This window comes from Semicossyphus pulcher, unplaced genomic scaffold, assembly GCF_022749685.1.
Source record: "Semicossyphus pulcher isolate SPU_LCO1_2020_fin unplaced genomic scaffold, fSemPul1.0.p SCAF_6, whole genome shotgun sequence".
NCBI classification, from domain to species: Eukaryota; Metazoa; Chordata; class Actinopteri; order Labriformes; family Labridae; genus Semicossyphus; species Semicossyphus pulcher.
Window position 1 is genome coordinate 19,107,118 of NW_027211737.1, and position 16,841 is coordinate 19,123,958.

The 16,841-nt window shown below is 46.5% G+C and overlaps 1 protein-coding gene across 2 annotated transcripts in view; it reads right to left on the minus strand.

Annotated features, from left to right (window-relative positions):
• setbp1 (SET binding protein 1) overlaps positions 1–16,254 on the minus strand; it is a 33,787-nt gene extending 17,533 nt beyond the window's left edge. The window contains exons 1-2 of one of the 2 annotated variants that reach the window (XM_069682686.1): positions 15,512–16,254; positions 7,913–8,504 (exon numbers count right to left, since the gene is read on the minus strand). In XM_069682686.1, the coding sequence (XP_069538787.1) occupies positions 7,913–8,347 (435 nt within the window). In that variant the 5' untranslated portion in view covers positions 8,348–8,504; positions 15,512–16,254. Of the gene's footprint in view, positions 1–7,912; positions 8,648–15,511 lie in introns of those variants that run through there. The other variant, XM_069682687.1, reaches the window with a different exon arrangement.
• Positions 16,255–16,841: the final 587 nt, after the last annotated feature.

Genomic DNA, 16,841 nt, shown 5'->3' on the forward strand with positions numbered 1-16,841 from the left:
AAAAACGCAGCAGAGCAGGGCAGGTAGAAGATGAGGAGCGCGGGGCATTCGGGAGCGTGCGCGTGTGTGTGTGTGTGCGTGTGAGCATATGTGTGTATGCGTGTGTTGAGATGGGCGACTAAACAGAAGACCCTTGTGGCTCTTCCCTGCTTCATAAACACAGCTGTTTGTTTAGTCTGAGCCGGCCCAGGGGACAGACACACAGACAGAAGGACAGACAGACACATTTATATCATTTATTCATGTCCACATTCATACTTAAGAGACGAGGAGCGTAAACAAACAGACGAACTATAGACGGATTATTTTACAAAGCTCCGCTACAGGGAGGTGAAAGGCAGCAGAGGGCCGAGCAGAAGGACACACACACACACACAGAGTCTGAAAGGCCTCGCTTTGACATTTGATGTATGATAACATGATTTCAGCATCAAGATTTAAACTACTTATCTGTGATTGTTTAACATGGTAAAAAATATGGTTTAAATTGGTCATTCATGCCACTAACGCTGGAGTTCTTAGAGGAGTCATTGCAACCTTTCCACTCTCATTTCTCTTGCTTTAAAACACACGCACCCACCGTCTGACAGGCGGGTCCCAGACAGCTGATGGGGCCATCAGATTTCACTGACAAACACACTTACGCTTCAAGTGAGACACAGTGAAAGTCAATACTCTGCTGCCTGCCTCTCCTCTCCTCTGACTCCCATCAGCCCTCTTTTTTTACTCCCCTCTCTGAGCTGAACATCAGCTGCTCGCCCTGCTGGACCTCCTCTCAAAACCACAGCATACACTCCTCCTCACATAAACACACACACACACACACACACACACACACACACACACACACACACACACACTAACCACAGAAGCAGAGGCATGATGGAGCCACAGTTACAAAGCGGCCACCAGGAACACATGATGCTGTGACTCAACATCATCTGTGACCGCAGCGAACATCAAACATGGCCGCCCTCCAGATAACGCCACAGTTATGCGAGTCACTGTCAACCACTGTCAAAGAAACAATTCAGGCCTGTGTACTCTTTTTTTTATAGATCTATACTTAAATTGATGTAATTGGAGTGAAAATCAGCTGTAAACTGTTCTGCAAATCAAATTCTTATTATCAGAATAACAAGCTTTTTGGCCCAGCTGATATAATCGTCCTTCATGAAGCCACGGCCATTTCTTTAAGTGCAACTGGCTGCCTCGGGTCTTCATCAAAATGTAACTTGAGCTAGACCGGGCTATTATAGTCGGCCTGCATCTGCCTGAAGAGGGACAGCGACCCACTGGGACTGGACACAATAGTGAATGAAAAGGGCTTGACCTTTGGGACAGATTGAGAAGACGGTATGTGTGTGTCTGATTGAGAAATTAGCTACAGTTCCAACCAAATGGTCAGCACACACACACACACACACACACACACACACACACGCACACAGACACCAAATCCAGCCCTGAGGGTAAGAAAGCAAAGGCCAGACTCCAGTTGTCTCAACCCTGACCCACTCGCACAAACAAACAATTCAACACACACACACACACACACACACACAGACACTGAGGCCCACACAACTGTGGAGTCCAGCTATCATCCCAACTTTTGAATGTCCGGCAGGGTCAAAGTTCATCTCTTCTTCTGCCAGCCTCCAGCGTTCCTTTGTGTGTGTGTGTCTGTGTGTGTGTGTTTGTGTGTTCTCACTAGGAGTGACCTTGCAGAGTCATTCATTGTGGATACACTGCAGCAGCAACACTACTGCAGAGCTGATTAGGGAGCATCTTGCTTCGTGTAGAGTAGAGCGTGTGTGTGTGTGTGTGCGTGTGTGTTCCTATACGTGTGTGTGTTAGTGTGAGAAAGACAGATGAACAGATTGTGTTGTGTCTTGACTTTCTTCAGGTTTGAGAGACACGCAGGAGCAGATCAGAGGTTAGGTGTGTGCGCGTGTGTGCGCGTGTGTGCGCGTGTGTGCGTGCGTGTGTGTGTGTGTGTGTCGGTGTGTGTTTCGAGTGTGACCAGGGTGTGTGTATGGGGGTCAGACACAGATGGACAGCTGGTGTTTCAGTGGTGCTAAATCACTCACCCCTCCCCAGCATGCAAGCACACATGCACACACACACACACACATGCACGCACACACATACACATGTCCCATCCCCCATCGGCCACAGGGAAACGCCCCTTAAAGCATTCCCAGCTCTTACCCTCAAAGACTGCTCACTAAGGACGCACACACAAACACACACACACCAAAATAAAAGCCTGGTTATTTTGACAAAAATGATGGACACCAAAATAAAAGTCCGGTATGACAGTTTGCTGAGGCCGAATACGAGGTCATCATTTCATGTTCATACACATTCATAAATCAGTCAAGGGTTGCGCTTTGTGGGTAGGCACAATGCTTCTCACACACACTCTCACACACACACACACACACACACACACACACACACACACGCTCCTATTTTATGAGCTCATCAAGTCCCTTAGGTCACCAACCGCCATCTCAGCCAGGGATAAAAAAGCTCGCATCAAAAGGCTAACCATTTCACACACAAGCATGTGCACACGTAGCAAGCGCACACACTTGGCGTGGCAACTGTGGCAGCATTAATTTCCTTGTGAATGCACTTGACTAACACATAATAATCCCAAACACTACTGGGAGACCACCGAGCAGCAACACACACACACACACACAGACAGACACACACACACACAGCCAGGGGGACCACCAAGCAGAGGGGCTGTCAAGACAAGATAAGTGTGTGTCTAGCGTCAGGGTTTCAAAAAGACACACTAATACACACACGCACACACACACATATACAACAACAACAACACAGCCTGGCCTGGACTCCTGGAAAAGCTCTGGCTTATCTCTCCCCACAGATAGTGAAATGGATTAAGAGCCACATTTGGCACGTCCAGAGAACTGGACAGATAACCAGGAAAACACTCTCTCTAACTGCAATCACTGCTCCACATGATTTGTGTTTGTGTGTTTATGTGTGTGCGTGTGAGAAAGAGAGTGGATGCATTTTAGATTGCGTGTGCTCCTGCATGTGCAGGCATTGGACAGATAGCTGTGTGTCCAATGTGTGTGTGTGCGTGCGCGTGGGCATGCGTGTCTGGAGGAGTGATGCAGTGGTTGACCCGGGACCCGATCCGTTAGAACACACACATTCATCTCGCAAACACACACAGCGTGCGCAGACAAAGAGCCGTGTGTGAGGGGACGTTCAGCATGTGTGTGATGTCAGCTGGAGACAGAGAAGGGGAGCCCATCATATCCCGTTTATGTGTGTGCGTGGGTCTGTCCCCTGACACACGGCGCCTGCTCATTGACCCCCCCGGTTATAGATGCCTGCTATGAAGATGAGAGGAGAGCGAAATTCATGTTAAGACCAGGAAATTGTACCTTCATTCATTTCTTTTCTTCTGTATGTCGGTGTTTGATATCACTCATTCATTCACTCATCACAGCTCCCTGGATTAAAGAGACTCGGTTGTCTGCTCTATAGACAGCAGTACATTGAGATTTTATCCTAAATGAGCCCTTTTCTTGTCGTCTGTGACAGGTGTTGTGTCATACGACTGGGATTTATGCCTTTATTTAAAGTGACACATTGGATACAGTTTTCATTTTAATGTCAGGATTTTTGAGGGAATTACACGCTTTGTACATTTTACACTGAGATTTAAGACACTCAAAAAGGGCGAGGTGTAAATATAGTGTATATATAATCAATAGGGAGTGATTACTGTTTTTAAATCTATACTTTTTCCTGACACTTGGAGATGTTATGATACCATTTTTTCTTTTATATACCAATTGTGTTACCTAGACTTGAGTATTGGCCTACACCGAGTTTCCCTCTGATAACGTTGCAATAAAAAAATATCTATTTTTGGTGGAAAAACAGCGACTGTTGACAATTTGATGGCTTAGACTATAATTTACTGTAAAATTCGGCGTATAAGACGCACTTTTTTTTCATCTAAAAAGTAGGCTGCATCTTCTATACCGATGCTAACAATATAAAATGCAGAGAGGTAAGCCCACAACAATCAACGTAGGCCAGGGGGCTCCAACCTTTTTTCATCTGAGAGCTAAGAGCTACTGGCATTACATCGCTGTAATTCCTGGTGGCGCCCTATGTTGATTCTTTTGTCGACTGAAACGTTGGTACCACACATGAGGCACACACACTTGTCCTTCACATTACTGAATTAAAACGTGCTCTCCCTCTCCCTGTGGAAATAGTATGTTTCCTTCTTTTTCTTGGCGTGGCCACCTTCAGTGTCCATCATGAATCTGGCTAAACAGGCTAACAGCACCGAACTCCTCACAGTAGCTCAACTAGCACGCAGCATAACTGACCCGACCTGTCGATGGAGGTTGCTGCAGCATTGCTGTGATTGGTTAGGTTCAGACGCTGACAAACTGGAGCACCACCGTTTTTTATTGACAGCTAAATGGCCTATCCTATTATTTTGTATTGGAGGGGGGGCATCTGTGTATTTGATTGAATGGAAGTGGGAAGAGGCTTTCAAAGGGCATTTATTGTCGTCAGATTTATTGTCGTCAGAGTCTGTGAACCTCTTGGCGAGTTACTGAGAGCTACCTGTTAGAGACCCCTGCCGTAGGCTAACGTAGTTAACATAGGCTGCTAGCTAACGCACCAGGAGCTAGCAGGATTTCAAACTCGACATGGCAAAAACAGCTATGGTATGGTATGTGGTAATGGTAGGCTATAGTTTGTGTGTGTTCTGAATGCATTTTTATTAATAAATAGCTATAGAAACTCCCTCTGGAATACCACCCCAAAAAAGAGCGTGTCTTATATTCCAGATTTTACGGTAATTGTCTGCTAACATTGTACTGTTGCTTTTTGTTATCTTCACGTGGTAACTGTCCTCAAACAAGTTGATTTTTTGGGGGTCTAGTATATGATGATGTGCATTGACAGGCCTGCTCAACTACATTTTCTGCCTGTATCTGTGCCTGCAGTCTGGTATCGAAATAAGTCTGCTAATATGCAAGAATCGACGCCACCTGGCCCACGCTGATGATTGAGACAGATTAACATAACCACTTTTTGGATCTTTTTTTGTGTCTCTTCCAGTTTTTACTTGTCAGTTCCCTACATTACTAAAGTTTAATCTCATCAAAAGTTTGAGCAGAGAAGAAAAGAGAAGTTGTGACAGCTGATTGTTTTGCTCGTACAAAAGACAGAATGGTTAAAAAAGCACCATTTCCATGTCTTTCTTTTCTCCATTCTCCGTGTTTGCCTACTTATCTGTCTGTCTGTCTCTCCCCTTCTCCGTCTATTAGAGTCAAATCTCTGTCTTAATGGGCATCTATTGTATCCTGCCTCTCCCCCTCCTCTATTCATCACACTACCACACGCACACACACACACTCCCTGTGAGGGGGCCCCTTAACCAGGCTCTCCATATGCCTGACCCCCACCTCCTTTCTTCTCCTCCTCTTTCCTCCACAACCCCCTTCTCCTCTCCCCTGTCTCCTGCTCTCACTCTGGCTTCTGCTCTGTTGCTGCTGCTGCTGCTGCTGCTGCCCCACGCTGCCATCTGCCACAGGACAACAGAGGCCGAACGCGGGAGGAAGAGGGAGAAAAGAGTGGTGAAAAAGAGCGGGTGAAAAGAGGAAGACACGAGGGAAGAAAAGAGTGAGGAGGAAAAGCGGAGAAAGAGGGACAGATAAAAGATGAAGAGAAAAAGAGGGAGAGAGTAGATGTGGACACAATACAGCAGAGAGGCTGTCCATCTGCTCCCCCTCTCGCCTCCCCCTCCCCTCCTGACACACAGCCTCACACACACCACAAAGAGAGTATTTAACCCCAACACGCACACACACACACTCACACACACGAGAGGTAGACGGAGAGCAGCCCGGCCTCTCTCTTTAACCCGTTCTTCTCCAGTGAGCTTGCCTGTATTACACCCATGGGGTGGCAGGTGATGGGTGGATGGAGGGAAAGGATGCAGTGGGGGGAGCAGGCGGGAGAGGGAAGGGGGATTGGGGGAGGTAGGGGGTGTGATTGAGGGACAGAGCGTAGGGGATGAAGGATTGAAACTGATCTGAATCAACACCATCACATCCACCCCTCCCCTCCCCAAACCTCAAATCTCAATAGAGAGCAGCTTGCTTCCCCTGTCACTATGACAACCCCTGTCAATCACACTGTAGCAGAGGGGACCGATGGCGCTGGATTAGAAATGGTTGTTCAGACATGTGTGCAAGGTTCAGCTCGTTTAAGACATTTTTACACGCCTTCTTATACTGTATTTACAGAAGAGCGGAGCAGGTCGGACTCATATTCAGCTTTGTGGGAAGAGTTCACATCCTGCAGACGACTGGATGAAATTGTGGCTGCTAGTTACTGACGTCAAAATCTACAAATGACAAAGCAGCGCCCACATGTTCTCCTCCCCATTTGGTTGAAATTTCCTTTTTGAAACCGTACTCCGACACTGAGCAGAAGGTTTTGCTGTTTGGTTTCAACCAAAGTTTCAATTGTCTTGAAAAACATAACTGCGGAGGCGCAGTGGTTCAGGAACAGTGTGTCTTATGAAGCAGTTGCGTGCACACACACGCGTTAATGTCGTAGCATTACGTCAAGCTTTTTTAAGGGAATCATCGAGGATTCAGGCAGAATTAAAGCGTTGTTTTATCAGCGGAAAACATCAGCAGAAAAATGACATATCTGCTGATACTGATGTGTCAAAGTTCGTTTTTCCTGCCTTATGTGATACATTTTAAGAGTACTACAAAAATAATTACATTGTTAAAATTCAACTCTTATGTCATTCAAACCCTTTTCTGGGTTTTAACGTCCAAGTTTGGAGCTGAGTTATATAAAGTATGTATAATACATCTACACACTGCTGGCTTATGAGACAACAGGGAGCCTCACTGACAGGATGATCTGCATGCAGCCTCTAATTGGCTGACTACTGAATTTCCTTTCATTATCCGACTTTATAGAGCCCATGTGCTTGATAGTTTAACGAGGAGCGTTTTCGTACACCCATTTTTTCTACATTTGAAAAATCCCTTTTTTGGGTGCATCAGATCCTGAAACAACACCAACATAGAGCTGAGATAAACATGATGTGACCAATGCGAGACGTAAGAGATACGGTCATGCAGATCTTTAAAGCTGAATTTGAGTTAAAGCCAGAAGACTAAAGCAAAACACGGCCCAGCGTCATGTTGACAACACGACACCTTTGCTGCTGCTGGGCCTGTCGAGCTCCGTGAGATGCCTGTCAGGTTTGGACACACGCACACCCACAGGACTGTGTAGGTCAACACACACTGCAAACACTGGATTCCCCAAAGGACCTGTACATACACAGTGTCACACACACCGAACACCACTTTAGAGGGTGTGATCGAGGAGGGGGGGTTTGAGGGGGCGTGACCCACAAGAACTGATTTCATTAAAGGAGAGAAGAGGAGAGGAGAGGAGAAGGAGAGAGGAAAGGTCTCTGTGTGTATGACCACAAATGGAGAGAGCAGACACCAGCTGTCACTTGCTTATGTCAGCCCTATTCTCAGCTCCTATGTGAGTGTGTGTGCTGTGTTCCTATGTGTGTGTGTGTCACTGTGTGATCTCAGCTAGCCATGACTGGTTTCAATTACGCAGCAAACTTTGACCCTGTGTAACCAAGCAGGGAAACGAGCTACTGAGAGTGAGAGGTACAGTGAGAGGTGGAGTGTGTGAGAGACCGAGCGGTAAGTTCAAACATGTTGAGCTGGAAAGAAGCCACTGAAGCTTTCACTCTGTAAATCTTAAACATACAGTACATGTCACACTATATATTAAATAAAAGTATGCATGAGTAGCTGCCATTTCAGGGATGGTAACTTACCCTTTTTCGTGGGGGTCCACGTTCTTCGTCTTTCTGGCCACGCCCTCCTGATGCTCCGCCCCCTGCTCGTCCCTGCCGCCCACCTTTGCCCTCTCCAACAGGAGGTCTGATGGTCATCCTGATCTCAGGTGGACAAATGTAGTTCTCAAGGTTCTTGGGGGGCTTCTTGGTGCGCTTGGTGGTCTGGATCTTCAGCTTTAGACTTCCTTCCTGAAAACTCGCCTCCTTGATGGAGAACTCTTGCTCCTCCAGAAGCCCCTCCCCCTGCTCCTCTAGCCCCTCCCCTTCGCTGATGGCACCGTTAATCACATCATCACCGCGCGCCAAACCCATACCCCCCGCTCCTTGCTGGTCCCCTTCATTTGGCCCCACCCTGCCTCCCTGTAACTCCGCCTCTTTGGGTCGGGCCGAGCCAACCAGATCCCTTGGCTCCATCCACGCTCCCGCCTGAGCCAATCAGGATGGGGGAAGCTGTGGCAGCCAGCCAATAGGAAGATAGAGAACAGAGGTCAGGCGGCTGGTCGGTTGTTGTCAATCAGCTACTGGGGTTGGGTTGGTTGTCCCGCAGGAGCACGGCGAAGCCAGGGACAGTCTGCGGAGAGAGCAGGTGAATGATATGATTAGGAAAACCTAAATAAAGAGTCCTGTCATCTGCATAGCTTCACTCCAGCGCTGCCTTTCAGCACAGGCCTGTCTGCTGTCATCAACATCATTAGCTGCCTGTTATGTATGAAGACAAACACTCACACTTAGAACAGAGCTGTGGAGGCATGCCGCTACACTCTCATTTGCATTTGTACCTTGCAAAAACAAACTCGGTTCTGACACCCACTTGCCTTCCTCTCTTCTTCACTCGCTCTCCCCTAATCCCCCTCTCCCTCCCTTCGTCCCTCATTCTATCCCCACGACGGATCTGAAGCAGAGCCGTGCAGACACTAGAGTGATCAGCGCAAAATAAGACATTCCTCTTCTCTGCTCTAAAACCAGGCTGAAGTTAGCCTGAGGACACAAGAAGCTGACTTCTGTTTTTTTTTTTCTCTTTTTCTTCTCAGCAGAGCAGAGACGGAGGGAGGGAATCACACATGGGGAGAAGAGAAGGCAGCGGAGAAAGACGGAGGGAAGGAATCTAAATTCTTTCCCCAGATGTGGTTTACGAGCTGGTCTGGAAAAACCAGCGTCTGAACTGTTTTACACATGCATGAAGTGGCATTGATACACACAAGCATGAAAAACAGCATGCAGTTAAGCACATAAATACACATAGAAATGACAGTGTTGCTGTCACTGAGTACACTTCTTCACCCCTGCTGCTATTTCTGCTCTCCAGAGGAAAAGGTTGTGGCGGCCATTTGTCAGAGAATCCCGTTTTTTTTCCTTTTTGGATCATTGCACACGCAGACACAGATTTATATGACATACTTCCATCAGTCACATATGCATTCACTCAGGCTGACTTCCACACAGGCGTATAAACAGAAAGCAACCCAAACAAACACTGGACTACACTTCTCGCTGCAGCTCCAGGGAATCCCATCAGTCAATATGACATGAGGCATGACTGAGCTGGAAGTGGGGAATGCTGTCTCACGCGCTGAGCTTACATTGACACCATTTACACTGATGTGAACTCAGACCGGACCACTACCTGCGGACACTCAAATAAAAGCTTATAGCCTGCTGCAGATTTACAATAACCTGAGAGCACAAAAGGTTTACAGCATATAAACCTGGATATGGTATTACCCAACCTGATGTGGGCAATATAGAATTACCCCCTGCCCTCCGCTAATACCCTCTCTGACATGGTTACTGTTGGTATTTTACACTAGCTGTGCGTGTTTTCTTCTCCTGTACCAGCCCACGCTACTGTACTAACAGCTGATCCCCTTCATAATGCCTCACAGCACATGCTTACAGCTACACCTGCTTATCCTTTAAGGTCCCCGGGGGGCTGGATACACTGAGCTGGGTACAACCTTAACAGGTCGCTGGTTAATCACAGGCCGACACATCCACGCTCACATCCACACCTACAGCTAATCTGCATTTGGACATTGGGAGGAAACACATAGAAAGCCTGAACCAGTTCACGACTCCATCCCGCTGCTTGATTGAATAATCATAATCCACAGCAACCGTTTAAGACTGCACACAAACACTGCACGACCCTGAGGTCAAAGTTTTTCTCCTGTTTTTGCAGGATTAAGTAAAAAGGAAAAGGCCTGTTTCTCCTCCGCTCTCTCGTTAGCCGTAAAGTTTGCCAATCTGAGACCGCAGTCGCTCAGAGCTGACTCATACGGGTTCTGGATGTAGGTCCTGGTGGCCCCATGGTGGTTTAGTATGAGAAAGGCTTAAAAGGAGCAAACTGTGGTTTGGCGTGTTTAATCTTATGAGCTTCAAATCACTTTTACTCTACATGACCAAATGTATACCACCAAACATTTTCCAAAGCATACTCATATGTTTCTGATTGATTCCCTACCTTCCTGGAAGTCACTGATTTTCACTCAAGAAGTGCAGCATGAGAAGGGAACGTACTGGAGTCTTTAGTCTGCTTTGTTTTTACGCAGCAGTCACGTTATTCTCTCATGCTTACACATCTCTGAGGAAGATCTGTTTTGAAGATTATTCCTCGTGGTTGCCTTCGGGAAATCTTCCAACCGTGACATTTCAGCTGCCCAACAGTGCCCTTTTTTCATGCAAGAAACTACCAAAATCCCAGTACTCTTTCTAGGCTGCTATTGTTTGACTTTTCGAGTTTGATTTCAAGACAACAAAGGTTTTGAGTGCGGCGCTTTTTGACAGCATGAAATCTCAGTCGCAGAGCCTCGTCAATTAAAGTCTTCCATTAGACAGAGTCTTCAAAACAAACCCAGCTTTCTGCGTAACCACAAGACGACAAGGGTTAAATCCATCAGCAGAACTGACACACGCAAAAAGGAGCCTAAATGGTCATTTTGAAAGATATCTAGGGATGCACAATATTGGATTTTTTGCCGATATTTTCCAACCCTTTTTGTATATTGCCAATTTTCGAGACCGATATATTAGGCACATGTTTTTTTTGCAGAGAACATCAAGTCTCCCCTGTAGTGGAATTGATATCATGCCTACTCTTATTGTAGTGGCCAAAAACTACCATACCGCAGACATCCTGCACCCTTCTTCACACTAGACGGAAGAGGCGTTGACAAAACATCAAGTGTCAGATCACTCACATTACTGAGCGCACCTGAATGCAGCTCCCCCCCCCCCCTAAAACACGGCAGTGAGGGAGACATGCCCGGACTTGCTTACTGCACCTACTACGGAGACATCAGTGATCGCCGATGGACTCTTTTTATCGTGTGTGCGTCCATGAATATGTAAGTTTGTTCTGCACTGATGTTTATGTTGCACTCTGTTAGCGTGAAGTGTATTTTCGGCGTGTTTGATGTTGTTAAGTCCGGTAAAATGATGAGCATGTGAGCTAACTGTTAGCTAGTTAACAGTTGTGAAAGTTGTTTAACTTCTGTTCATCAGCTCGAGTTTCTGTGAGTTTTAAGTCTTTATTTGTAAACTGTTGATAACTTTTTGCAGGCAGCGCGTGCGAACACTTGCGCCGAGTTAATGTTGCAGCTTTATGTCAAGCTGTTTTTGGAAATCATCGCGCATTTAGGCAGAATTAAAGCGTTAAAAATATCTGCAGATGCCGATATGTCATTTTCAAGCAATTATCTGCAGATACCAATAACATGCCGATTAGATTGTGCATCCCTAATTTTGATAGATAACCATAACAAGACTGGCTGCCTAGAGTTTAAGAAATCAGTCCAAACATACACAGCATGCTTTGGATAGTTGTCAGCTGTTCTATACTGTAAAGGTGATTTGCATTTAATGGGCTAAAACATGCAAAAGCCCAACAGTAATCCCTCCATAACTTTTAACTATTCAAAGTTTGACAGGGATAACCAGTCCTGCTCTCTGATCATACAGTGCCCACATGACCATGTTTGGTCCTCCAAGAACCTCCCAGTCCCTAATGTCAGCTTGGTGACTCGGCCTCATGGCATGTGTGAAAGCCACCCTGTGTGTCATGTGACCGAGGACAATGACAGGAAAAAGAGACAGCTGCCAACCACAACATCACAAACACACACACACATGCACACTGCAAAAAAGAAACCAGTCCACTTTGGGTGGCACTCCTAAGACTCCTCTCACAACTCTTACCCAGTATGACAACAAAATGGCGTCACATTTTAGTAAAGCCTTCATTCTGATCCATTACAGTTTAAACTACTTAGCCTGGTCATGACTGGTTCTCCTCCCTGCTTGGTGCCCTAAGCTGTGTTAGTTCTCTGTTAGCTCAGAGTTTATGTAAGTCTGACCCCTCCTCGGGCCTCCCTCGCCCAGCCTGAGCCTCCCTGTCTCCACTCTCGCTCTTACACACACATACACACCTCGAGCAGCCTCAGACAGCAGGGTGATTGTAAGAGGCCAGACTCGCTGCATAAATAGCTTTATTATGTTCTCAAAACTAGCAGCGCTAACAGGCAGCTTCCCTCTCAAATAGCATAAGGTCGCTCCCTGTGCTGGATGTGAGAGGCTGTGAATGAGACACTTTGCCTGGTCCTTTGAAAACAATTATGATATAGCATCGATAATGGAGCGCAGATGGACGGAACAGAGATGGTGAATGATACGGACGCACAGACAAAACGGAGGTAGACAGAGTGTGAGAGAGGAGGAGAGAGGGATGGCAGCAGAAACACAACCTTTTAAGGCTGCATACCCAGCAGCCCCGTGCCTGAGGTGGACTCACAAATAGCTCATGCACACATGCAGACAGATGCTCACACACACACCAAGGCTCACACATTCACACATCCACAAGCACAGCAAACGCCCGTGTGATTGCACAAGGTGAAGAGTCTTTTTTCTGCTTCCCTTTGATGTGAGAGTGGAGTGGAGGCTCGACCAGCCCTGGCAGTGGATGAGTATCTCAGAGGGATGATGAACATTGTCTGTCTGCCATTTTCATTTCTCATTTATCTCTTTTTCTCTTTCATTCCGGCCCCTCTAGTGAAGGGGCAATCACGTAAACCAATGTTTCTAGAAGGATCCGATCTTTGCTTGGAGACAAATCAAAAAGGCATGGCCCCAGCCTTCTAGTACTTCCAAATCCAGTGAGAGGAGCATGACTTTTCTGACTCGGAGTCTATTACTCCTCTGCCTCGGAGCGGGGCAAGGTGAAGGAAGCAATCTTTTTACCCTGTCCACATCAAAGAGCGTACTCTGTTTTTTAAGTGAACATTAACAACTTCTATTTGGATACGAAACACCAAATAAAACCCTTACTTTCCCCCTGCTCAGCCTGGATGGCACAGGCGTGTGTTCAGCTAGAAGGACAATCATAAAGTACCATGTGTGGCGGCCGTAATAGAAAATGATGGCCCTGTGCAGTCGGGCACGCACACACTCCTCTGGATGAGCCATATGCCAGGTAGCACTAAAACCATCCTCACCTAACTACCCCGCACAAGCAGATGAATGTTAAACCATTTTAACTGCAGCAGAAGCCACAAAATGGCTGTCAGCAAAAACACCTCCCCTTCTCCCCAACTGTCTTCCTCCTTCCCCTCAACTCACCCCCCCCCAAACCTCTGTTCTCTCCCCTCTTCTCTGTGCTACCTCTTTCCTTTACCCTCTCCCTCCCTCCCTCGCTCCCTCTCTCTGTGCGCTCTGCCAAAAGGTGCTCCAGTGCTGATATTCCGTTAAGAGCGCCTGCCAACAGTTAGATTTGTCCTTGGATCCCGTTCACATTCCCTCCTCCCCCTCTCTGTGATCCTGTTTCGACCCGAGGTATCCAGCTCAGGAGGGGGATACACCTAATCGATTTCTCATGCTTTAATTTAAAGGTGGCATGGGCATCTCATTACCTAATAGGGGTTTTAATAGCCTGCTTCATACTTTTACGCCACAAAAACGCTGCCAGAGTTTCCACTTCAAACCCCCAAACCTGTTAACAAGACAAGATCGATGCTTTCAATCACCTCTATTATCCATCCCTCAACCCAATTCCTTTCCACCTGATCACACTCTTCTCTTACGATTGCCTCTGTGCTCTTGTTCTTCATTTTCATCCAGTGCTCATTTCCTCGCCTCCTTTCCCATATATCCTCCAGACCTGAGCATTTTTCCACACTTTCCCTGACTCATTCAGGCTTGTCTATTTATCTTGTGCTGCTGTGGTTGTGACTGAGGTTTCTGGGGGCGACTGATAACAGTGGCGTACTGCATTTCCTCACCTTCATCCGCACAGCCAGCATGGCAATCACTTTTGGCTACGCTGTTTCCGACACCCAACTAAAATTCATCAACTATTGAAAAAATTAAACCAGAGTGGAGGAGTGCTGGCTTCCAGTCAGCAAACTACATGCAATAAGAAAGCCACATTTACATGTACGCTGGAAAGAGATGTTCCATTACCATTTTTTCCTTCCCGATACCAATCGAGATAGACCTGAGTATCTGCCAAATCGAGTACCCCTGTACCAAGCCAGTACCCTTTGATAATAAGATAAACATTATATTGTCGGAAACTGATTGCTGGCCCTTTTGCTAGCTTTGACTAACATCACAGTCTCTGCAAGCACCTAACTGTTGTTGTTTGTTATTGTCACATAATTTATCTGAAACCAGTTGATTTTGGGAGGCTAATTGGTTGTGGTATTGGTGCATCAACTGGCATACACACTGATACCCGCTACGGCATTTTAGCCAGTATTGGAGCCAATAACTAAACTGGTATCCTCATTGGTAAAACTCTAGTTGTGCTAAAAGAAAGAATGAATGCAAAGTGAGAAATGAGACACACTCCTTGCATACTGAGTGTTCTTAAAGTTGAAACTTTGAAACCACTAGTCGTCATAAATTTGTCCCTCTCCAGCCTCTGTACCTCAACCAGAACAGGTAGAAACAGCACATCCAACCTCAAATCTTTAAACAAACTCTATATGATGCCATAAATGTGGAATATCTTATGACAGACTGAAGGAGTCACAACCATCTGCTAGCATGCTGCATGTCACAGACTGTGCTGCTATGTGATGGACTATCAATGTCAATGAAGAAGCAGGAGGTCCACCCCAGAAGAAAAACATTGAGCTAAGCGCGTGAGCAGCAGTGTTTAAGCTGCTCCTTGATCAATGTGTAGTGGACACTTTATCCCATTGACCTAATTAGCTGTTTTATTTTACTGCCACCTAATTAGCAAGGTATTACACACGGTAATAATAGCTGGGGACGGAGAGGTACAGCATTGTTTGGGATGGTCTGTGTGTACGTGCGAGACTGTGCGCGTGGTGGACTGAGTATGTTGGCGCGTGCGTGATTTAAGTCGAATATGTTGGCATGTGACTACGAGCAATTCACATATTTCATGTTATTTACAGAATAAATGAGCACATACATGATATAAACGGCTATACATGTTACGCTAGCATGTAAAAGCGAACATGTAAAGCAGACACACACAGAAGCACATAAATAAACACATTTAAAGGAGAGGTGTATTCAGGTGTGGAATGTGGCTAGTCAACCGGGACTACTTACCCATGTCTAATGTTGTCACACACTCGGCTCTAACGTGTAAATATTTCATCAAGATCATTTACAATCCATTTAGACACATTTTACACAAGCGACGGATGGGATGACAGCCTCCCGGGGAGCTGTCAAACGGTGCCACAATATATGGAGAGATTTTTTTGACAGAAAACCCCGAGGAAAATGGCGTCAACGGGGCTTTGGAAAAGAAAAAAAGCGAAAATAGGATTTGCAGCCGATCTGATGACAGGAGGAAGGTAGGTAGCCGCACAGGGAGAAAAAAATCCAATCGGAAACTTGGCGCTTGTGTCCAATTCCTGACAGAAAAGAGATCGTTTGAAGCTCCGGCGGATTGACTCGTGCGGTGGAGATCCGCCGCGGTGCAGAGAGTCTCCGGTGCCGTGCAGGATCGCTGGTCACTCGGGGAGCTGCACAGCGCTCAGATCCCTCGCAAATCCGCTACTCGGCTGGTAAGGGAAGGAGGAGGGGGGGAGTAGGACTATTACTGCAGTCAAAACAAGCCCGCATACGACTACAAGCCCAAATCCAGCGGGAAAATGTCAGCAACAAAACCGCGCTTTCCGCCGTCAGTTCACAAGACCGAGGATCCGAGGCAGGAGACGGTGCGTTAGGTCGCCTTCCTTCGCCGGTTGTATCGGACCAGGCTTTTCTCTCCCTCTGTTTGCCCCTCTCTCTCTCTGCTTTTCCGATCGGTGAATGTCAGGTCCCGGAGCCTGGTGTCTGGTAATGATCTCACCCAGCAGACTGAGAGCTCTGGCCGAGCTGAGCAGAGGAAGAGGAGAGGAGAGAGGAGAGGAGGAGCGACATCGCCTCCACCTGGCAGCATGGACGCCTAACGTGTCTCCTTTTGCAACCTTCCCATAATTCCCAGGGCTTTCTCCTGTGGGACTGTAGGGCAAGGTGGGAAAGCAACATCTGGCCAAAAAGGCTTGTTATTTTGACTGAGTCACTACTTTAGGACAGAGTGGTGTTTGGCTTAGTTGTCAACAGGTTTAGATACAAGCAACAAGATACGAGTTTATTTATTGGACATAGTATAGTATGTAATTTTGACTCTTGGCTGCAGGGTAAACTTAAAGGCACCTGACAGAAAAAAACGTAGCCTAATCTTACTTCAAACAATTCTAATATAGATACTATAACTACTGCACTTGCTGAGTCATAACTTACATAAATCTTTTAAGATGTTGTGGGAAGTTTTGACATGAAACATTTTGCAAACCCGTGGGCTGAACTATAAATAAAGTTTATCACCTTTGTCTTAATGGGAAGAGATTTGCCCATAAACCACAACTACTGCTGACTGCTGCTGATG